General features: G+C 40.6%; 1 protein-coding gene and 1 long non-coding RNA gene across 9 annotated transcripts in view; one reads left to right on the top strand and one right to left on the bottom strand.

The window, feature by feature from the left end:
* FAM98B (family with sequence similarity 98 member B) overlaps positions 1 to 24,367 on the bottom strand; it is a 73,556-nt gene extending 49,189 nt beyond the window's left edge. For 2 of the 8 annotated variants that reach the window (XM_055537332.1, XM_055537337.1), the window contains exons 1-2: positions 24,170 to 24,367; positions 17,486 to 17,574 (exon numbers count right to left, since the gene is read on the bottom strand). In XM_055537332.1, the coding sequence (XP_055393307.1) occupies positions 17,486 to 17,574; positions 24,170 to 24,313 (233 nt within the window). In that variant the 5' untranslated portion in view covers positions 24,314 to 24,367. Of the gene's footprint in view, positions 1 to 17,485; positions 17,575 to 20,699; positions 20,782 to 24,169 lie in introns of all 8 variants that reach the window. The other 6 variants (XM_055537339.1, XM_055537338.1, XM_055537333.1 and 3 more) reach the window with 5 other exon arrangements.
* LOC129621198 (uncharacterized) lies at positions 22,941 to 24,712 on the top strand. Its single transcript, XR_008699094.1, has 4 exons — positions 22,941 to 22,955; positions 23,670 to 23,874; positions 24,274 to 24,372; positions 24,456 to 24,712. It is a non-coding gene; the product is annotated as an uncharacterized LOC129621198 (long non-coding RNA).
* Positions 24,713 to 24,920: the final 208 nt, after the last annotated feature.

Genomic DNA, 24,920 nt, shown 5'->3' with positions numbered 1-24,920 from the left:
CCAGACATTCATCCAGAGAAAACCATAATTCAAAAAAACACATGCATCCTTATGTTCACAGAAGCACTATTTACAAAAGCCAAGACATGGAAAGAACCTAAATGTTCATCAACAGGTGAATGGATGAAGACGAGGTGGTACATATCGTTGTTCAGTTACTCAGTCACGTCTGACTCTTTGCAACCCCATGGCCTGAAGCATACCAGGCTTTCCTGCACATATATACAATGGAATACTAAGTGGAAGTGTAGTCGCTCAGTCGTGTCTGACTCTTTGTGACCCCATGGACTGTAGCCCATCAGGCTCCTCTGTCCATGGGATTCTCCAGGCAAGAATACTGGAGTGGGTTGCCATTTCCTTCTCCAGGGGATCTTCCCGACCCTGGGACCAAACCTGGGTCTTCTGCATCACAGGCAGATGCTTTACCCTCTGAGCCACCAGGGAAGAATATTCAGCCATTAAAAAAAATAATAATAATAATGCCATTTGATGCCATTTGCAGTGATATAGATACAACTAGAGATTATTATACTAAATGATGAACATCAGAAAAAGAAAGATAAATACTGAAACAAGAGTAAGGGGGCAGGGCACAATCTTTGAAAGAATGAGACAGTCTGAGGACACAACACAAACTGATTAGAATCAAATGGGTCCAAGAAAAATCAACTGACTAGACCTGAAAATCTCCATCTCTTCCCCCAAAATAGTTAGAATAATCTTCTCACGCATTAGCCTATGAAATTACCCAGCCCATAAAAGCTAACCACACCACATTTTGAGATACACTTGCTCTCTGTGATGGCCCACTCTCTGTATGTGGAGTATGTTTCTCTCTGAATAAATTCACATTTTTACCTATCACTTTGTCTTTTTCTGAATTCTTTCTGCAATGAGACATCAAGAACCTCAGCTTCATTTGGTCCTGAAATCAGGTCTGTGATCTCAGCTAGAAAACTGTGCCTTTGGGCTGGGTTTGAATCCCAGCTATGTGGGTTCAAGTTCCAAACTGGGTTTTGGCTGGGTTTTAGTCCCTGCCATGTAGGTTTGATGCTGAGCAGGGCCCTGTGGGACTCCTGGGCATGGAGGCCTTTGATTCCCTGTTCCTTGTAGCAGGACTCTGGACTCCATGAATTTCTCTGAGTTCCAAATGGCAGAACAGTTGCTAATCAAAGGAGAAGCAGCAACAAAACCACCTGAGGTAGTCAGTCAGTTCAGTCCCTCAGTTCTGTCCAACTCTTTCCAACCCCATGGCAGCAGGCCAGGTTTCCCTGTCCATCACCAACTTCTGGAGCTTGCTCAAATTCATGTCCACTGAGTTGGTAATGCCATCCAACCATCTCATCCTCTTTCGTCCCCTTCTCCTCCTGCCTTCAATCTTCCCAGCATCAGGGTCTTTTCCAATGAGTCAGTTCTTCACATCAGGTGGCCGAAGTATTGGAGTTTTAGCTTCAGCATCAGTCCTTCCAATGAATATTCAGGACTGATCTCCTTTAGGATGGACTGGTTGGATCTCCTTGCAGTCCAAGGGACTCTCAAGAGTCTTCTCCAACACCACAGTACAAAAGCATCAATTCTTTGGCACTCAGCTTTCTTCACAGTCCAACTCTCACATCCATACATGACCACTGGAAAAACCATAGCTTTGACTAGACAGACATTTGTTGGCAAAGTATTGTAGGCTCTAAAACAAATCTTATTAAATTTAGAAGACTGAAATCATATCAAGCATCTTTTTCAATCACAATGGTATGCAGCTAAATATTACTTATAAGAAGAAAACTAAAAAAATCACAAATATGCAGAGATAAAACATGCTACCAAACAACAAATGGGTAAAAGATCAAAAAGAAAAATAAAACCTTGAAAGAAATAAAAACAGAAGTGCAACATACCAAAATTTAATGGATGCAGTAAAAGCAGTTCTAAGAGGAAACTCATAGTGATAAGTGCCTAAATTAAAAAATAAAATAGGTCTCAAATAAACAATCTAATTTGACACCTCAAGAAGCTAAAAATGAACAAATGAAGCTCAAAGTCAGTAGAAGGAAGGAAATAATGTAGATCAGATAATGAAATAGAGACTAGAAGACAACAGAAAAAAATCAAGGAAACTAAGAGCTGTATTTTTTTAAAGATAAAAAACTGACAAATATTTAGGTAGACTCACCAAGAGAAAAATAGAAAGGACTCAGAATCAGAAATGAAAGAGAAACTACAATTGATGCTACAGAAATACAAAGGATTGCAAGACTACTATGAACATTTATATGCCAACAAATTGGACAATTTAGAAGAAATGGATAAACTGTTAGAAATAAACAACCTACCAAGACAGAGTTATGAAGAAACAGAAAATCTGAATATACTGATTACTAGTAATGAAACTTCACCAGCAATCAAAAACCTCCCAACAGGGACTTCTCTGGTGGTCCAGTCATTAAAAATCCACTTTGCAATGCAGGAGACACAGGTTCAATCCCTGGTCGGGGAACTAAGATCCGCTATGCTGTGGAGCAACTAAGCCTGAGCACTGCAACTATTGAGTCCTATGCTCTGGAGCCCACGTGCCACAACTAGAGAACCTGTCTGTTGTAACTACCGAAGCCCATGTGCCATAACTAGAATCTATGTGCTGCCACAAAAGATCCTGCATGACAAAAAGAAGACCCCGTATGCTGCAACTAAGACCCGATGTGGCCAAATATCTTTTTTTTTTTTTAATTAAAAAAAAGAAACTTCCCAACAAACAGAAGTGCAGGATCAGTTGGCTTCAATAGTGAACTTAAAACCAAATATTTGAAGAAGAATTAATACCAATCCTTCCCAAACTCTTTCAAAATATCGAAGAGGAAAGAACACTTCCATACTCATTTTATGAGGTCAGCATTACCCTGATACCAAAAGTAGACAAGGACACTCTGTAAAGAGCAAACAGGCCAACATTCCTGATGAACAGAAATGCAAAAATCCTCAACAAGATATTAGCAAACCTGAATCAGCAATACTTTAAAAGGATCATCCACCCAAATCTAGAGGGATTTATTGCAGGAATGCAAGGCCTTGTTTTATATCTACAAATCAGTGTGATATACCACATTAACAAAATGAAGGATACAAATCATAATCACTTCAATAGATGCACAGAAAGCATTTGACATAATAATTCAACATCTATATATGATTAAAAAAAAAACTCAACAAAGTGGGTATAGCTGGAATATACTTCAACATAATAAAGGCTGTATAAGACAAACCCACAGCTAACATCATACTCAATAATGAAGAGCTGAAAGCTTTTTCTCTAAGATCAGGAACAAGATGATATTGCCTGCTAATTTTTTTTTTCAACAAACTATTAGAAGTCATAGTCAGATCACTTAGTCAAGAAAAAGACATAAATGGCATCCAAATCAGAAACAAGGAAGTAAAACTGTCTCTATTTACAGATGACCTGATAATGTATATAGAAAACCCTAATGACATTACAAAAAAATATCAACAACTGTTCACTTCAGTTGCTCAGTTGTGTCCGACTCTTTGCGATCCCATGAATCGCAGCACGCCAGGCCTCCCTGCCCATCACCAACTCCCAGAGTTCACTCAGACTCACGTCCATCGAATCAGTGATGCCATCCAGCCATCTCATCCTCTGTCATCCCCTTCTCCTCCTGCCCCCAATCCCTCCCAGCATCAGAGTCTTTTCCAATGAGTCAACTCTTCCCATGAGGTGGCCAAAGTACTGGAGTTTCAGCTTTAGCATCATTCCTTCCAAAGAAATCCCAGGGCTGATCTCCTTCAGAATGGACTGGTGGGGTCTCCTTGCAGTCCAAGGGACTCTCAAGAGTCTTCTCCAACACCACAGTTCAAAAGCATCAATTCTTTGGCACTCAGCTTTCTTCACAGTCCAACTCTCACATCCATACGTGACCACTGGAAAAACCATAGCCTTGACTAGATGGACCTTTGTTGGCAAAGTAATGTCTCTGCTTTTGAATATGCTGTCTAGGTTGGTTATAATTTTCCTTCCAAGGAGTAAGCGTCTTTTAATTTCATGGCTGCAATCACCATCTGCAGTGATTTTGGAGCCCAGAAAAATAAAGTCTGACACTGTTTCCACTGTTTCTCCATCATTTGCCATGATGTGATAGGACTGGATGCCATGATCTTAGTTTTCTGAATGTTGATCTTTAAGCCAACTTTTTCACTCTCCTTTTTCACTTTCATCAAAAGACTCTTTAGTTCTTCTTCACTTTCTGCCATAAGGGTGGTGTCATCTGTGTATCAGAGGTTATTGATATTTCTCCCAGCAATCTTGATCCCAGCTTGTGCTTATTCCAGCCCAGCGTTTCTCATGATGTACTCTGCATATGAGTTAAATAAGCAGGGTGACAATATACAGCCTTGATGTACCCCTTTTCCTATTTGGAACCAGTCTGTTGTTCCATGTTCAGTTCTAACTGTTGCTTCCTGACCTGCATATACGTTTCTCAAGAGGCAGGTCAGGTGGTCTGGTATTCCCATCACTTTCAGAATTTCCCACAGTTTATTGTGACCTACACAGTCAAAGGCTTTGGCATAGTCAATAAAGCAGAAATAGATGTTTTTCTGGAACTCTCTTGCCTTTGTGATCATCCAGCAGATGTTGGCAATTTGATCTCTCATTCCTCTGCCTTTTCTAAAACCAGCTTGAACATCTGGAAACTCACGGTTCACATGTTGTTGAAGCCTGGCTTGGAGAATTTTGAGCATTACTTTACCAGCGTGTGAGATGAGTGCAATTGTGCGGTACTTTGAGCAATCTTTGGCATTGCCTTTCTTCGGGATTGGAACGAAAACTGACCATTTTCAGTTCTGTGGCCACTGCTGAGTTTTCCAAATTTGCTGGCATATTGAGTGCAGCACTTTCACAGCATCATCTTTTAGGATTTCAAAGAGCTCAACTGGAATTCCATCACCTCCACTAGCTTTGTTCATAGTGATGCTTTCTAAGGCCCACTTGACTTCACATTCCAGGATGTCTAGCTCTAGGTGAGTGAGCACACCATCATGATTATCTGGGTCATGAAGATCTTTTTTGTACAGTTCTTCTGTGTATTCTTGCCACCTCTTCTTAATACCTTCTGCTTCTGCTAGGTCCATACCATTTCTGTCCTTTATCGAGCCCATAGTGCAAGAAATGTTCCCTTGGTATCTCTGATTTTCTTGAGGAGATCTCTAGCCTTTCCCATTCTATTGTTTTCCTCTATTTCTTTGCATTGATCACTGAGGAAGGCTTTCTTATCTCTCCTTGCTATTCTCTGGAACTCCGCATTCAAATGGGTATATCTTTCCTTTTCTCCTTTGCTTTTTGCTTCTCTTTTCACAGCTATTTGTAAAGCCTCCTCAGACAGCCATTTTGCTGTTTTGCATTTCTTTTTCTTGGGAAGGTCTTGATCCCTGTCTCCTGTACAATGTCATGAACCTTCATCTATAGCTCATCAGGCACTCTATCAGATCTAGTCCCTTAAATCTATTTCTCACTTCCACTGTATAATCGTAAGGGATTTCATTTAGGTCATATCTGAATGGTCTAGTGGTTTTTCCCTACTTTCTTCAATTTAGTCTGAATTTGGCAGTAAGGAGTTCGTGATCTGAGCCACAGTCAGCTCCCAGTCTTGTTTTTGCTGACTGTATAGAGCTTCTCCATCTTTGGCTGCAAAGAATATAATCAATCTGATTTTGATATTGACCATCTGGTGATGTCCATGTGTAGAGTCTCCTCTTGTATTGTTGGAAGATAGTGCTTGCTGTGACCAGTGCGTTCTCTTGGCAAAACTATCAGCCTTTGCCCTGCTTCATTCTGTACTCCAAATCCAAACTTTGACTGTTACTCCAGGTGTTTCTGGACTTCCTACTTTTGCATTACAGTCCCCTATAATGAAAAGGACATCTTTTTTGGATGTTAGTTCTAAAAGGTCTTGTCGGTCCTCATAGACCCATTCAACTTCAGCTTCTTTAGTGTTACTGGTCAGGGCATAGACTTGGACTACTGTAATATTGAATGGTTTGCTTGGAAACGAACAGAGATCATTCTTTCATTTTTGAGATCACATCCAAGTACTGCATTTCAGACCCTTTTGTTGACTATGATGGCTACTCCATTTCTTCTGAGGGATTCTTGCCCACAGTAGTAGATATAATGATCATCTAGGTTAAATTCACCCATCCCAGTCCATTTTAGTTCACTGATTCCTAAAACGTCGACGTTCACTCTTGCCATCTCCTGTTTGACCACTTCCAATTTGCCTTGATTCATGGACCTAACAATCCAGGTTCCAATGCAATATTGCTCTTTACAGCATCAGACCTTGCTTCCATCACCAGTCACACCCACAACTGGGTGTTGTTTTTGTTTCGGCTCTGTCTGTTCATTCTTTTTGTCATCCGTAGAGAAATGTTGGCTAGCTGAAAAATGTCACCTGAACTAACATTTTGCAGGATGTATTTAAAATTATCAACCGCATTAAAGTATATGCCCTTAACTCACATCTGTTCATGCAGCTCTATGAGGAGATGGACACAGAGCACAAAGAGGGAGATGGCTTTTGAAAGGTGGATCTCTGGCCAGAGTCTGAGTTATGAGAGCAATTCCAGAGATTTCTTTTAGGAAAACAGTTACCACTGGCAGCATAGTTCAGTGACACAGCATAGGTCACAAAACTTGCTTACTTGTGTGACATATTCAACCTGCCCAATGAACTCAATCTGTCACTTTAGGGGAGAATAACAACTGTGTATAAGTTGGCAGATAAAGTGACTGCATTCAAAGCCAAACTGGGATTATGGGGGTGACAAGTGAACATTAGGATTTTTTATATGTTTCAAATATTAACAGATTTTGAAAGAGAGTGAGCCAGGGCCTTCTTTCTCCCAGCTGGTACCTGATCACCTATGTCAGATTTCAAAAGTGTTTGAAGATTACTTCCCAACCACACAAGACCTCTAAACTAGGAGGAATATATCCAAGATCCATTTGTAAATAAGCCAGGTGAACTGACTTTGTGCTAGAAGAGCAACTGTTTGAGACTACAAATGACAGCGGCCTTAAAAGTAAGTTTGAAAGTGAAAGTCGCTCAGTTGTGTCTGACCCTCTGTGATCCCATGGACTGTGCATGGAATTCTCCAGGCCAGAATACAGGAGTAGGTAGCCTTTCCCTTTTCCAGGAGATCTTCCCAACCCAGTGATTGAACCCAGGTCTCCCGAATTGCAGGTGGATTCTTTACCAGCTGAGCCACAAAGGAAGACCAAGTATACTGGAGTGGGTAGCCTATCCCTTCTCCAGGGGCTCTTCCCAACCCAGGATTTGAACTGGAGTCTCCTGCATTGCAGAAAGATTCTTTACCAACTGAGCTATCAACTTCAAATCTCCATACATTCTGGATTAAAGTCAAGGCAGAATATCCTGAGATTGACACAAATCACTGAAAATTTTGCTTCCATTTCCAGCAAAATATCTTTGTGAAGCAGGGTTCTCTGCAGTAATAGCAACCAAAATGTGATAAAGGAATAGACTGGATATAAGCAACATACTTTGGGTGTCATTGTCTCCCATCACCCCCAGATAAGACCATCTAGTTTCAGGAAAACAAGTTCAGGGCTCCCACTGATTCTGCACTGTGGTGAGTTGTAAAATTATTTCATTATATATCACAATGTAATTATGATAGAAATAAAGGGCGTGTAATAAGTGGAATGTTTCAGTAAATGTAATAAATGTGAATGTAATGTATTTGAATCACCCTGAAAACATCCTCACCTTGATCTGTGGAAAAATTGTTTTCCAGGAAACCAGTCCCTGGTGCCAAAGTGGATGGGGATTGCTGCTTTAAAAAACTAAAAATAGAGCTACTATATGATCCAGCAATCCAACTCCTGGGCACATATCTGAACAAAACTGAAATTTGAAAAGACACATGTACCCCAAGTTCACTGTAGCAGTATTTACATTAGCCAAGACATAGAGGCAACCTACATGTTCATCAACAGAGGGATGGATAAATAAGATGTGGTACGTATATACAATGAAATTCTACTTAGCCATAAAAAGAACGAAATAATGCCATTTGCAGCAATGTGGATGGACCTAGAGATTGTCAAACCGAGTAAAGTAATACAAAGACAAATATCATGATACAACTTATATGTGGAATCTTAAAAAATGGTACAAATTAACCTATTTACAAAACAGAAAGAGAGCCACGGATGCAAATAGAAAACAAACTTATGATTACCAAGCCAGGCAAAGAATAAATCAGGAGATTGGGACTGACATATACATACTGTTATATATAAAATAGATAACTAATAAGAACATACTATGTAGACAGGGAACTCTAGTGAATATTTTATAATGACTTATATGGGAAAAGAAGCTAAAAAAAAGAGTGGATATATGTGTGTGTATATATATATGTATATTCACATATAACTTATTCACTTTGCTGTACAGCAGAAATACAATATTGTAAATCAACTATAACTCCAATAAAAGTTAATTTAAAAATAAAAAGGTCACATTCAAATGATTTGGAATTAAATATCTACAGCAATGTTGAAGGTTAAGACAACAAAGCAATACCTTTAAAAGTCTGTGGGGACAAGGTTCTATTGTATAGCACAGTAAACTATATTCAATATATTATAATAATCTATCATGTAAAATAACCTGAAAATATATATACATACATATATATATATACATACATATATGTATGATATGTATAGCTGAATCCCTGAAACTAACAGATCATTATAAATCAACTATACTTCAATTTTTAAAAAAGCCTTTGAGGGGAAAGAGTCTTGAGGCAAATGAAAATGGAAAAACAACATACTAAAACTCATAGGATACAGCAGAAGAGGGGAGTTCGTAGCAGTAACTTCTACATTAGGATACAAAAAATATGCCAAATAACATAATTCTGTGTCTCAAATAACTAGAAAAATAACAAATCAAGCCAAAAGTTAGCATAAGAAAGGAAACAAAGATTAGAGCAGAAATACATAAAATGAAGAACAAGAAAATAGAAATGATTAACAAAAACTAAAGAGTTCTTTGAAAAGACCAATCTTCAGCTAGACTAGTCAAGGAGAAAAGAGGATCTAAATCAATAAAATCATGAAAGAGGAGAAAAGTCATACAGATAAACAAGAAATGTTCAAAGTTATTATGAACAACTGTACACCAACAACCAACCTAGAAAAATTCAGCAAGACTGAATCCAAAAAAAAAAAAAAAATGGAAATATAAAAAAAACAAATACCTGTAAGGAAATTATGGCAGAAAGTGAAGAGGAGCTAAAAAGCCTCTTGATGAAAGTGAAAGAGGAGACTGAAAAAGTTGGCTTAAAGCTCAACATTCAGAAGATGAAGATCATGGCATCCGGTCCCATCACTTCATGGGAAATAGATGGGGAAACAGTGGAAACAGTGTCAGATTTTATTTTTCTGGGCTCCAAAATCACTGCAGATGGTGACTGCAGCCATGAAATTAAAAGATGCTTCCTCCTTGGAAGAAAAGTTATGACCAACCTAGATAGCATATTCAAAAGCAGAGACATTACCTTGCCAACAAAGATCCATCTAGTCAAGGCTTTTGGTTTTTCCTGTGGTCATGTATGGATGTGAGAGTTGGACTGTGAAGAAAGCTGAGTGCTGAAGAAGTGATGCTTTTGAACTGTGGTGTTGGAGAAGACTCTTGCGAGTCCCTTGGACTGCAAGGAGATCCAACCAGTCCATCCTAAAGGAGATCAGTCCTGAATATTCATTGGAAGGACTGATGCTGAAGCTAAAACTCCAATACTTCGGCCACCTGATGTGAAGAACTGACTCATTGGAAAAGACCCTGATGCTGGGAGGGATTGGGGGCAGGAGGAGAAGGGGATGACAGGGGATGAGATGGCTGGATGGCATCACTGACTCGATGGACGTGAGTCTGAGTGAACTCCGGGAGTTGGTGATGGACGGGGAGGCCTGGCGTGCTGCGCTTCATGGGATCGCAAAGAGTCAGACACAACTGAGCGACTGAACTGAACTGTAAGGAAATTCAATCAGTAGTCAAAAATCTCCCAACAAAGGCTCATGACCAGGCTCTGGTCTATTTTACCAAATAGTTAAGAAAAAAATTAGTGACAGTCCTTCTCAAACTCTCAAAAAAAATAAAAGAGGAGGGAACACTTTCAAACCCAACAAAGTCTAAAAAAGGAAAAAACACTGCAAGGGAAAAAAACCCAAAACTAATAGGCCAATATTCCTAATGAATGTAGATGCAAAAATTTGAAAGTAGCAAACCAAATTCAGCAGCCCATTAAAAGGATCATATACATGATCAAGTGGAATTCATCCCTAGGATCCAAGCATGGTTCTATGTATGCAAATTGATAAATGTGATACATCGCATTATTAGAATAAAAGAAAAAAATCATATAACTATCTCAATGGATGCAGAAAAAGCATTTGACAAAATTCAACATCTATTCATGATTAAAATCCCTTAACAAATTAGGTATAGAAGGAAATGTAAGAACATACATACATATGTTAACATACACCAACATAAGAAAAGGCTATATAAGACAAACCCACAGCTAATATCTTAGTTGATAGTAAAAGATCGAAAGCTTTTCCTCTAAGATCAGGACCAAGACAAAGGAGCCCACTCTTACCACTCCTATTCAACATAGGATTTTAAGTCCTAGCCAGAGCAATCAGGAAAGAAAGAGAGATGAAAAACCATCAGAACTGGGACGGAAGAAGTAAAATTGTCACTATTTGCAGATGACATAACTGTCAGGACTCAGCGTAAAAACTATTAAATGAATTAACGAATGCAGTAAAGTGGCAGGATGAAAAATCACCATATAAAAATCAGTTGTGTAACTAACTATAAATAACAAATTACCTGAAAAAACTTAATGATTTCATTAAAAATAAATTAAATTAGCTATTAAAATAGCATCAAAAACAATAAAATACTTAGGGCTAAATTTAACTAAGGAGGTAAATGATGTCCACACTGAAAACTATGAAATAGTTATGAAAAAATCAAAGAAAACATGAATAGTTATAAAGGTATCCTATGTAGAGTGGAAGAATTAATACTGTTAAAATATCCATACTATCCAAGGCCATCTATAAATTCAATGTAATATCTATCAAGATTCTAGTGAAATTTTCTTGTAGAAATAGAAAAAACACTCCTAAAATTTATATGGAACCATAAAAGACTTTGAGTAGCCAAAAGCAATCCTGAAAAAGAAGAACAAAGCAGGAGACATCACACTTCCTGGTTTCAAACTATATTATAAAGCAATAGTAATCAAAACAGACACATAGACCAAAAAACACAATTGAGAGCCCAGTATTAAATCCATTCATATACAGTTAGCTAATACTTGACAAGACAGCCAAGAATACCCAATGGAGAAAAGACAGTCCCATCAATAAAATGGTTCCAGGAAAAATTGGATATGCACATGTAAAGAAACAAAACTAATCTTATACCACTCACAAAAAGTAACTCAAAATGAATTCAAGACTTTAATGTAAGACCAGAAACCGTGAAATTTCCAGAAGAAAATATAGGAAAAAAGCTCCTTGACATGGGTCTTGTCAATGACTTTTTGGATGTGATACCTAAAGCACAAGCAAAAAAATTAAAAACTGAACTAGTGTGATTATAACTAAAAAGCTTCCTTCCATACAGCAAAGAAACAAAATCTTTGGAATTGGAAAAAATATTTGTAATCTCTATATATGATAAGGGATTATTATTCAAAATATATCAAGAACACATACAACTTAATACCAAAAATAGTAATGGAATAGTAATCCAAAAATAGGCAACAGGCCTGAAAAGACATTTTTTCCAAACAGGATTTACAAAAGGTCAACTGGTGCATGAAAAAGTGTTCAATATCATTAATCACTAGAGAAATGCAAATCAAAACCACAATGAGATATCACCTCCTACCTTTTAAAATGGCAGGCACAAAAAGATAAGCAATAACAAATGCTGGTATGAATGTGGAGAAAAAGGAACACTTTCTGTACTAGTGGTAGAATTTTAAATTCATACAGTCACTACGGAAAACAGTATGGAGTTTCCTCAAAAATATTAAAAACAGAACTACCACATAATCCAGCAATTCTACTTCTGGGAATATATCCGAAGTAAAGAAAAACACTAACTCTGAAACATATCTGCACTGCCATGTTCATCCCAGCATATTTATGATAGTCAACACATGGAAACAACCTAAGTGTCCATCAATGGATAAAGATGCAATTATCCATTATATATGTAAACACATATGTACAATAAGCATTTTATCATAATTAATTGATATACATGCATGAGTTTATTTCTTAGGTTTCTACTCTAGTTCACTGATCTGTGTGTCTGTTTTTATGCCAATACCATAAGGCTTTTGGTAGGGAGGCCTGGTGTACTGCAGTCTATGGGGTTGCAGAGTTGGACACAACTCAGTGACTAAACAACAACAATACTGTTTTTATTACTATAACTTTGTAGCAAAGTTTAAAGTCAGGAATTTCCTGCGTGATGCCTCCATCTTTGCTCTTTTTTCTCCTTATTACTCTGGCTACTTGGGGTCTTTTGTTCCATACAAATTTTAGGATTGTTCTATTTCTGTAAAAAAATGCCATTGGTATTTTGATACATACTGCATTGAATCTGTACATTGTTTCAGGTGGTATGGACATTCTCACAATATTAATTCTTCTAATTCATGAGTACAGACTATCTTTCCATGCATTTCAATTTGTTGTTCAGTTTCTTTCATCAATGTCTTATAGTTTTCAGTGGAAATATAGACAATTGTTAATAACATTATGTTGAATTTCGTGAAGTATAAAAAATGGTATTACAGGGCTTGCCTGGTGGTCCAGTGGTTGAGAATCCACCTTGCAATGCAGGGGACACTGGTTCAATCCTTGGTCTGGGAAGGTCCCACGTGCGGCAGGGCAACTAAGCCCATGTGCCATAACTACTCAGCCTGCACTCTGAAGCCGTGAGCCACAACTACTGAGCCCATGCAACCTACAGCCCTCGCTCTGCAACTAGAGAAGCCACCGCAACAAAAAGCCCGCGCACTGCAATTAAGAGTGCAGCCCCTGCTCTCCTTGATTACACAAAGTTCATGCACAGCAGCAGAGACCCAGGGCAGCCAAAAATAAAAGAAATAAACATTTTTAAAAATGGTATTACAAAAAAATCATCATGAAGTTAGAAGCAGACTTTCCCCTGTTTTATTCCACACAGTAGGAAGTTATTAACTGGCAGTCATTTTTATCCAGTTCAGCCTACACTCTTTTCCTGATCCATACCTAATGCTAGGAATGCAGTCTTATTTTAAATGGTAGAAATGATGTTCTACAGCTATAAAATGCTAACTGAGCTTTGACTTCATTTTTTCAGTCTCAAGAATTTATGATGATAAAGATTTTGATCATGATGGTAAAATATAAAGCATTTTCAGCGTATTTTTTACCTCGCTGCACATAAACTTTTTGAGTTCCAAATCTCAATGCTGCCTTTACGAAGGCTAGTATTCTATTCTGTGTTGGTTCAACTGTAGAAAATTTTCATAGACAGTGTTATGAGATTGCCATACCTCTTAGGGACTTCGTGAATCATGATGTGTATCTTGTGAGAAACACTAACAAGCAATTAGAAAGGAAAACAAATTCAGAAATATTATATCTGATAAAGTTTGTTTTCCCAGAAGGAAATGATTTGGTTGTCTTTTGAAAACAAAAGTCTGTCATTTTTTCCTCCACCAAACTGCTTAGCCTTATGTTAAGAACTCAAAAGCCTTGCTTACTTTCAAAGGTTCTGGATGAAGACCAATAAAAATTCCTGACATTAAAGTAGATTCTCCCTGAAGAAAACTTGCTGGTAGGCTCACTGTATGCTTCTTTTTTAAAAGAAATTCTACTGATATTATAAATATACTTAACTATTAGAATTAACGTGATTTATCAGTGCCAGAATCTAGTTACTCTTGTTTTATTGTGTGATCAGAGCCCAAAAGCCATCTCTGAATAATCTTCTCCCGTGGTCTAGAGATTCAAATATACAGAGTTACTGACAGATAAGAGCTTTTTCTCTTCAATTAGTACTTTCCTAACAGCAAAGATAGACTTTCCTTTTCCTTCTCACAACATAAACCAATGCCATTACTCAAACTGCTCTATAGGACACAACTTTGTCAATCCCCAGTTAAACTAGTATTAACATAAATTAAACACAACTCTTTGACAGAATATTTTTCTTGGTATAGTAAGTTTTGTGTGCATGCTCAATCATGTCCAACTCTTTGTGATCCCATGGACTGTGGCCTGCCAGGCTCCTCTGTCCATGGGATTTCCCAGGCAAGAATACTGGCTCCCAAACCACACCCCATTAAATTTATCAGGGGGGTGGGGATGCAATTCCAGGACATGACCCACACTGGGACTATGAAAGATCATGCAAGCCAGGCTAGGATGAAATATTACTTGTCTATCAAAAGAAATGAAAAGGTGTATGCCCAAGTCTGTAAATTATGATAAGGTCTGAGAGGTTACACAGGAAAAAGATGAAGGCTGGAGAGACCACCAAGAAGCCACCCAGGCCCAATCAGTGTGTCTTTTGTCAGAAAGGAGGGCAATGGCAGGGGGAATGTCTTGAATGCCCCTTCTGTGGGATGCTGGAGGGGCAACCCCAACCAGCCCTCATTCCTTGCAAATCTCTCTCAAATGAGAGATTCCCTTGCACTAACCAATGGGGTCAAGTCTCTGCCCACTTCCAGATCCCACTCGACCCATCTTCATTACTCCATCGGGTCACCCTCAATGTGGCAGATAAGAGAATTGAATTTTCTGTAGACACTGGAACCACCTGCTCTGTTCTGACTTGGCCAGCCAGCCCCCCCTCCAACCATGACTGTACTGAGACAGGAGTTGATAGACAACCAAAAGGAAGGAGATTTATGTCTCTCCTTGCCTGCAGAGGGAGAAGGCAATGGCACCTCACTCCCGTACTCTTGCCTGGAAAATCCCATGGACGGAGGAGCCTGGTAGGCTTCAGTCCATGGGGTCGCGAAGAGTCGGACAACTGAGCGACTTCACTTTCACTTTTCACTTTCATGCATTGGAGAAGGAAATGGCAACCCACTCCAGTGTTCTTGCCTGGAGAATCCCAGGGATGAGGGAGCCTGGTGGGCTGCCGTCTATGGGGTCGCAGAGTTGGACACAACTGAAGCGACTTAGCAGCAGCAGCAGTTGCCTGCAGTCAGGTCCATTATTGTTACTTACTCCTTTTTGTATATGCCAGAATGTCCTTTCCTCCTCTTGGAAGAGTTATACTAAATAAATCAGGAGCTACTATAGTCTAAGGACAGAGTGAAATCCAAGGAGATAAAGAACCCAAACAGAGAATGCATCTACTAGCAATGCCAGATGACCCACCTGCTGGGCATCAAAATATTCCCAAGTCATTCCCCAAGAAATTAGAAAACAGGTAGATCCTGAAGTTTGGGATACCTTGCTGCCCAGAAGGGAAAAAATGTGTGTGTGCCACCAATGAAAAAGGTTAAGACCTGGGGAAAATAACCCTGGAAGAGATAATGTCCTTTAAAGCCTGAGGCCCTGAGGAGAATCCAACTGCTGCTCAACAAAGTCCTAAAACACAGACTCATTAGGCCCTGCCAATCCTCTTGGAACACCCAGATCCTGCCTCATCAGAAGCCTAGCGGGGCGTATAGGCCTGTATAATACAACTCATGCACGAGGCAGGCATCCCTTTTCACCCATTGGTTTCAAATCCATTAACCAGCCTCACTCAAGTGCCAGGGAATCCTTGGTATTTCTCTGTTTTGGACCTCAAAGATGCATTTTTCTTTATTCCCCTACATCCACACTCTCAGTATCCTTTTGCCTTTGAATGGAGGGACCCCAATACCCTCGAGGCTACCCAACCTACATAGGCAGCATTTCCACAGGGTTTTTAGGACTTCCTATCTTCTTGGAAAGGCAAGGGAACTTCTTGGCAAGGGAACTGGGCCTTGAGAAGGGAACTCTGCTACAATCTGTTGATGGTCTATTTAAGAAGTGACACCAAACACGATTCTGATCAAAACATTATTAGGGTCTTAAATTTTCTGGCAAAAAGGAGGTATAATCAGGGCTCGGATCTCACAGTGACAGCTTCAATATTTAGGATTTGTTTTGCACCCAGGGGCATGACCCCTGGCCATAGATAGGAAAACAGCAATTAGTGCATTATCATCTCCAACCATAGAGAGACAACTCTAAGGCTTTCTCAGGAAGGTTGGGTTCTGTCTTGTTGTTGTTGTTTAGTCGCTAAGTCCTGTGGCTTCTTTTGTGACCCCACGGACTGTAGCCCGCCAGGCTCTTCTGTCCATGTTTTCCAGGCAAGAATACTGGAGTGGGTTGCCATTTCCTTCTCCAGGGGATCTTCTAGGGATCAAACTCTCATCTCCTGCATTGGCAGGCAGATTCTTTACCACTGAGCCACCAGTGAAACCCAAGTTCTGTCATATCTGGATTTCAAATTATAGCCTTAGAGCAAACCCCTCTATGAGACTCTTAAGGGAGGAGAAAGGGAACTCTTTGAATGGAATAAGGACCACCAGCAGGACTTTCATACTCTAAACACTGAGTTGAGCAGAGCACTGGGACTTCCAACTTTGGACAAGCCCTTTACCCTACATGTTCACAAGAGGTCAGGGATAGTACTAGGAGTCCTGACCCCAAAGCTGGGACTGTATCAGAGACCAGTGGTCTACTTTTCAAAACAACTGCACTCAGTGGCCCTGGGATGGCCAAGCTGTCTACAGGCAGCAGCAGTCATAGCCCTGTTGGTTAATGAGGTTGCCAAGCTCACCCTGGGACAACAATTAGATGTGTTAACACTTCATCAGATAAGATGTGTGCTGGAAGTCAAAGGACATCATTGGTTGACTGGAGGAAGGTTAACAAGATATCAGGCCCAGACTTCCCTCGTGATCCAGTGGTTAAGAATCTGCCTGCCAATGCTGGGAACACAGATTTGATCCTCGGTCTGGGAAGATTCCACATGCTGCAGGGCAACTAAGTCCATGCTCCACAACTACTGAGCCCATACACCCCAGAACCCACGCTCTGCAAAAAGAGACTCCACCACAATGAGAAGCCTGCACGCTGCAACGAAGAGCAGTCCCTGCCTGCCGCAACTACAGAAAACCAGCAAGTAGCAAAAAGATGCAGCACAGTCAAAAATAATAAATATTTAAAAAAAAACAACAAGATACCAGTCCCTCTTAATGGACATCTCTGACATTAAAGGTATGCCAAACCCTGAACCCAGAAACTCTGCTTCTAGCAATCGAGAGTGGAGACTTGGTTCATCAGTGTATAGAAACCATAGAATAAACTTACTCCAGCAGGTCTGATCTTCTAGCTGAGCCTCTTGACAGTCCTGGAGTCGACTGTTTTACTGATGGAAACAGTTTTGTAGAAATGGGAACCTGAAAGTCAGGGTATGCCATAGTTAGTCCAAATGAAGTCATAGAATCCAAGGCCCTGCCACTCCAGACATTAGACCAGAAAGCTGAACTAGTTGCATTAATGAGAGCTTCACACTTAGGGAAATATAAGAAATTAAACATTTTCACTGACTCTAAATATAAGTCAGGGAATAAAATCAGTCAGTGAATAAAATCCCTAAATATGAATTCCGTGTGCTACATACTCATGCTGCCATTTGGAAAGAGGAAACTTTTGGAAAGAGGAAAAATGGGGGAATTTTAACTGCTAAGAATTCCCCCATAAAACATAAAGATTTGATTCTGGCTCTTTTAGAAGCAGTGCAGCTTCCAACCCAGGTAGCAGGAATCCACTGTTGGGGCCATCAGAGGGAGGAATCTTTGTGAGGAAAGCGAACAGCAAAGCTGATCAAACTGCAAAAAAGGCAGCTCCACTGCAGGAACCTGAACAAGTTATGGCTCCAGTGATTGCCCCACCCTACCCCACCCTCCGTGCCTCCCCTAGTAGTCCCCACATGAGCAAGAGAATGATCTGAAATGGGGCTATGAGAAGGAAGCACAGGCTGGTATTAAAAAATCCTGGAGGCCCAACAATGGAAACTCACTAAGAGCTTACAGGATGCCACCCACTATGAGAGGAATGCACTATGGGACTTGATGCAAAAGGCTTTTTTAGGGAGGAAGCTTAAAACAGTTTTAAAAAAAAAATGTAATGCTTGCCTGCAACCTATGTGCCCACAATAACCCACAGACCCATTCAATTCACCCTTTGCTCCTCAGGCCAATCCAATACTGAGGGACATATCCAGGGGAGGACTGGCAGTTAGATTTCACCCAAACGCCCCCATGATCAAGATAGTAGTATCTTCAAGTGTTTGTTGATACTTTCACAGGATGGGTTGAAGCCTTCCCCACCCAATCTGAAAAGGCTATGGACATCTGTAAATCCCTTTTAAAAGAAACAATTCCTGGGTCTGGACTTCCAAGGTTCTTCTAGAGTGATAATAGGTCCTCTTTTATACCCCAAATCACAGAGGGGCTCATAATGCCCCTAGGGATAGCCTACAAGCTACACACTCCCAGTCTTTAGGGAAGGTAGAGAAGATGAATCATTCTTTAAGGAAAACCTTAGCAAAGCTCTGCCAAGAAACTTATGAACCCTGGACCAACGTGCTTCCTATTGTACTTTTCAGGGTCCATGTAGCCCCCAAGAGTGATCTAAGACTTAGCCCATTCCATTTGAAATGACCTATGGGAGGCCTTTACTTACTAGTGACATTCTACTGGATAAGGACATGAACCAGCCCTGAGATATATTATTAATCTAGGACATGTTCACTGCCAGCTCCCACTAGAACTACAGACGAAGGAGAAGTTCCTGCATAGATAAAGCCCTGGGATCAAGTTCTTCTTAAAACCTGGAAAGAGGATCCTCCAAAGACCAACTATTACCAAAATGGAAGGATATGTATAAAGTAATTTTAACCACTCCCCTACTGCTGTCAAACTCCAAGGGATATCCAGTTGAGTACATTTGTCCAGATAAAGATTTTATCTTCAGAAACCCCACAGGTTGCAGTAGAAGAACATTATATACCTGTGAGCCAGTGGAAGATCTGAGATACCTATTCAAAAGACAAGCACCAGAGGGAAACTCTTGTTTGTTCTCACTCTCCCCTGCTGCAGCAGGGGCCCCAGTAAAGTCTTGGCTGTTTAAAAAAAAAAAAAAAGAGGCACCATCAACAGATAAGGAAAATGATGTAGTGGGTTGGTTCCTATTTGAAGCCTTAATCGAACTTGGGACCTCTCATTTCCTTGGCTGATGTGGTTCTTGACAATCTTCTGGCCCTTGATTGACTTCTGGCAGAACAAGACAGAGTGGCTTCATAATTTGGGCAGGGGCAATACCGCTTTCCTGGTATGGTCAACAGTTGTTGTTGTTAAGTCGCTTCAGTCGTGTCCAACTCTGTGTGACCCCATAGACGGCAGCCCACCAGGCTCCCCCATCCCTGGGATTCTCCAGGCAAGAACACTGGAGTGGGTTGCCATTTCCTTCTCCAATGCATGAAAGTGAAAAGCGAAAGTGAAGTCGCTCAGTCATGTCCAACTCTTCGTGACCCCATGGACTGCAGCCTACCAGGCTCCTCCATCCATGGGATTTTCCAGGCAAGAGTACGGGAGTGGGGTGCCATCGCCTTCTCCGGTCAACAGTTAGGGAAGCCCAAATTTAACCTGGCTCTTTCCCTTTCTAGGCCCTTTAATGGCCCTTGTTCTTCTCCTTTTTAGTCCTTGTTTGGCTCCAATAGTTTGAAGTAAGGCTCGTGACAGCTCAAGGAATTCAGCCCCTTCAGCAGAAAGTGGCCCAGGTCCCTACAGGTCCTTTGAACAGTCAGGGAGGGACTTATACACCTCTAGGATAGGCTAGGGTCTGAGCCCCCTGTCCAGCAGGAGGAAGTTTCAGAAGAAGAGACCTTTGGCCCCTTACCCCTTAAGAATATTTAGCCTATAATGGACACTAGGGTAGTTTCCTCTTTTTTTTTTTGTTTTCAAACAATGCTAAAAGAGTATCATCCTGTATGACTCTATATGCATATAAGGATTTCTCTATTGTATGCTTAAGCTTTGACTTGCTGGGCCAGAGTTAGGCAGCTTTAAAGAAATTACTTCATTTGGCTTCCAAAATGGCTGTTAGCAGTTTCAAGTTTCTCCTTCTCAGCAGTGAATGAGTACCTGCTCTCCGTATGATTAAGGACATTTGATTTTTGATTAAATTTTAAAATTAATATGTGAAAAATTGTCATTTTTATTGTTTATGTTTAGGAAAAACCTGACGCTAGTAAAGATGGACATCTTTTCATGTATTTACTTTAGACATGTGAATTGCCTTTTGCCAACACTGCTCATTTTTCTGTGAATGATTTGTCTTTTTATCTCATGGATTAGTTGGAGGAGTTTTTCATATAGTTTGGATAGATATCAGTCTTTTACATCCATTTCAGTATTTTCTCCCAGTTGGTCACTTGTCTTTAGTTTACTTTTGGTGTCTTTTTTACACAGACACATTTTTATATTTATATATAGTTAAATTCATTATTTTTATGACTTATTTCAAAATATAGGTAGAGCATATTCTGCATTTTCATCCAAGTTAATTATGTATGCATCCTGATCTCCATCTGGAATTAATTCCTGTGAAGAGTGCAAGGTACAGAGCTACTTTTATTCAAAAGTCCAAAAACTTATTTGTTGAAATCTATTCTTACTGATTTGGCATGCTGTTTTATTATGTGTTAAATTCTCTAATTAAATTTTCCTAATAAATAATGCATTGTATAGATTATTTGGAGAAGGCGATGGCACCCCACTCCAGTACTCTTGCCTGGAAAATCCCGTGGACGAAGGAGCCTGGTAGGCTGCAGTCCATGGGGTCGCTAAGAGTCGGACAAGGCTGAGCGACTTCACTTTCACTTTTCACTTTCATGCATTGGAGAAGGAAATGGCAACCCACTCCAGTGTTCTTGCCTGGAGAATCCCAGGGACGGGGGAGCCTAGTGGTCTGCCATCTGTGGGGTCGCACAGAGTTGGACAGGACAAGTGACTTAGCAGCAGCAGCATAGATTATTAAAAAAAAAAAAAGAGAGAATAATGGTGTAGAGTCTCTCGGAATGAGACAGACGGACCTGGAACCCTTTGCCAAAGGGCTGCAATGCTTGCACCTGGACACACCTCTCTTTAAGCAACAAAATACAAAGAAACTATATGGGACTAAAATAAATGCATGTATGTACAGTTGGGGCAAATTCTGGACAAAGGATACAAAGAGACCAAAAATCCCAAATGCCACTTTTGAAGAACCTGGAGCAAAAGCAGGGTACTGTGCACACACCCTGCACACACCACAGTCTAAGGGGTAGGCAAACCACCCCACCCCTCCAGCCCAACCCCTCGACAGACCTGTACCCTCAACCCACATTGGGAACAAGCTCCGCCCCTCCTCTGGGAGCAAACAAGCAAGGGAACCTGCTGTTTGTTCTTGCTTCCCTCTGCTTGCAGCAGAGGCCCCAATAAAACCTTGCCTGAAAAAACTAACTTGTCCACAAATTCTTTGACATCACTTCCAATCGAGAGGTGGAGTCTGTACCTTTCTATGGAATGTGGAAGGGCATGTGACAGACCAGGAGCGCACAGTGGAAGTAATGCTATAATTCAGGCTAGAGTGTCAAAGGCTACATAATTCACAACTTTTTAAAGTGGCCTTTGGTGCTCTTGTCTGCCACGTAAAAAGTGGGAAGCCAGTATGCTGTGAGAGAGCATAGTCCAACTGAAGAAGCCCTTATGGGGACGCAAGTCTCAGCACATGTCCCAGCAAGCAGCCAACATCAGCTCCCAGGACCACTACTTCTAGCTTCTGAGTTGTCTTAAGCTGAGGCCCCAAATTTAGAGATAAACTATCCCCCTGTATTCTTTCCAAATACTTGATCCATAAAATCCGTAAGGATGATGAAGTATTTTAAGCTGCTGAGTTGGTTTGATAAACAGATGGATACCTTGAACTTCATGGTAAAGGAATAGGCTTTTAAAGGGAAGACATTTTGTCTCTGTTGGGGAGGGAATGGGGAACGCTGGATGCTCTTGCCGTTGTCTAATATAAGGTGATAAAACTGTGAGTCTTAGGGCAGGAGGAGTGAAGGGCAGAGACAGCTAGTGTACTGACTGAAAGGGGGAAAAAGATGCTCTTACCACTGATAAAATATTAAGAAAAGAAAAAAGAATCATAGATCAAGTCTTAAGATTTTCTTAAACGAGCACTAGGCATGACCTAATTAGACACATTTTACAGATGAATTCTCAGTCCCAGAGCAGTTGAGTGACTTGTCTAGTCTGACATGTGACTCTGGTCACTATCAGAGCTGAGCAGCTGCCATAGAATCCAAGCCCCTCCTCCTCGCTCCCACCTCCTCTGGGTGATCAGTAAGGACTTCCATAGGACAGTGATGGAGAACACCAAGACGACCCCAGAGCACAGCAGTGTGGATAAGGATTGCTGACAAAGTAGATAAAATAATAGCCCAGGGAGGAGGGGAGGATGCACGAAGTTCTGTCAAACCACTCACCCCAGTCTCTAAAATAAAATCATCAAGGTGTTAGGGAGTAGAGCATTTAATGGGAGAAGTGAAGGGACTATAAATATCTGAGAACTGGTAGGATTGGGCCCTCTGAGAGTTTACTTGAAGACAAGACATTCAGAAGCTCATTTGGGGAGGGAGATGCCCACAGAGAGGGATCTAGGGGCTACTGCTTAGTTTGAACCATCAACTTGCTTTCTAGCTTATCCAGTTTCTTTCACAGAGAAAGATCAACAGGTAAAACTCCAAGCTGTGGCATGCTGCCTGGGAATAAAGACCATGTATAGAGTGTCACAGACATGTATAGAGTTTCTTTATATCCCAAGAAACAAAGGAGGAGAGAAGGTAGAAGCTGTAGGGGTCCCTAAGAAGCAGCCTCCCGATTTCTGGGCTTCTAATTCCTGACAGCAAGAATGATGAGGATATTAACAGAAACTGGGGAACTCCCCCTAGTGGTCCAGTGGCTGAGCGTTCAGTCCTTGGTTTGAGAGCTAAAAATCCCAGGTGCTTATGGTTGAGGTGGGGGGACGCCACTAAGGCCTCATGCTGCTACTACTGAGCCCATATACTCTGGAGCCCGGGCACCGCAACTCGGGAGAAGCCTGCGTACTGCAAGGAAGACACGGCACAGCCGAAACTTACTGGGAAATGTCCAGTGAGCAAGGCAGACGCAAAGAACCCAACAAAACACAGATTTGTAAATGCTCCCATAAGAGCCCTCGGAGTTCCTTCCAGTCCCAGAATGCAGCTAATCTCAGTTACCTCTTCCTCCCACACCACCAGCAGCTGGAGGAATCCCAGCTTATCTTGTTCTCACAGCTTAAAGACCAAGCTAACATTTCTTCAAACAAAGATTTCTAATTTAAACTTTTTTTTTTGAAAACTACTACTGCGAAGCATCATTTCAGCTGCATTTTGGTTCCCAGCTTTTTTGTATTCTTTGATTAAAAGGTTGAAAACACTGATGATTTGAATGAATTCAACTGTGCTGGCCCCGAAGCAGGGATGCCTACCACTCAGAACCCCACACCATATAGGGCTTGCTCTCCAAAGACATATCCAGACTTCAGACTCGGAGATTCTGACCCAGTAAGAGAGATGGGACCCAGAAATCTCTCCATATTCAAGCTTTTCAGATGACTCTAGTGAAGAGAAGGTTTGGAAACCACTCTGGTACTAAATATTTGCATGCATTTTGAATTTAAAGAATTGTATAAGCCAGCTAACTTCCCCCATGCAGTTGTACTTCTAAAAATATTAATAAAAAATTTGAGTATATCTCAAAAGTGAGGGGAGAAGGGGGAAGGTAAGGAGATTGGATGAGGTAACCTTGTAAATTCTGACAAGGAGTAGTAACTTCTGAAAATACCTCCCAAACGGTGTTTTCAGAAGTTACTACTTAAGTTGTTTTTCATTTCTCCTCAAAATGTGCACATATAAATTCTTCTTACCAGTTGGCCAGCCCATAAACTTCTAAGATACACTGTTCCTGTAAGCCACCATTCACAGGTGTGTGTCACACCTCTTATCTTTAGTCTCTTCTGTTTTCTTACAGTCAGAGCCACTGTTCCAGCAAAGACAACATCAAGCTTCATCCTTGCTCCCCAAGCCAGTGACTCCACCTACTGGAGGCCGGCTTTTATAGGCTACTCAGGTAATGCAGCTCATCAGCCAGATTGCGAACTGCTATTTTCAACAGCCTACCTCACTCTTCTAAACAGTGTTGTGTCCTTCCAGGTAAATGACGTTAAAGGAAATAAATCTTACTCCTTTGGAAGACTGAAAAAAAAAAAAGAGACAAAATGTCTTATAATCTGAGACACATTTCTTCACGCTGATATCAATGAAGCCCTGCAAACATCTAAACCCTGAATAAATGCATCAGTTAAAATCTATTCCCCATGCATAAAAGAAGTGATAACACCTTCTAACTGGCTAGTTTGCTAGGAAAGAGGATTTGAGTTGTGAGGTGCCCTGCCATGAGTTAGGAATCATGTGAACTTAATTTAAATTGATTAAAAGCACTTTGCTTAGATTTCATTGGCTAGTTCTAATCTGATTGGATTGGAACTGGGAATTTTGTAAAGGTGGCAGTGTCTGAGTTCAAAGTATTGCTTAAAAACAAAACAAGCAAATGCTATTGTGGATCAATGTAAATTCTGCTGAGCTAGCAGTAACTTCTGAAAACACCTTTTGGGAGGA

Source organism: Bubalus kerabau, chromosome 10 (assembly GCF_029407905.1).
Source record: "Bubalus kerabau isolate K-KA32 ecotype Philippines breed swamp buffalo chromosome 10, PCC_UOA_SB_1v2, whole genome shotgun sequence".
In the NCBI taxonomy this organism is placed as follows: Eukaryota; Metazoa; Chordata; class Mammalia; order Artiodactyla; family Bovidae; genus Bubalus; species Bubalus kerabau.
This window is presented reverse-complemented; position numbering and strand designations above follow the sequence as displayed.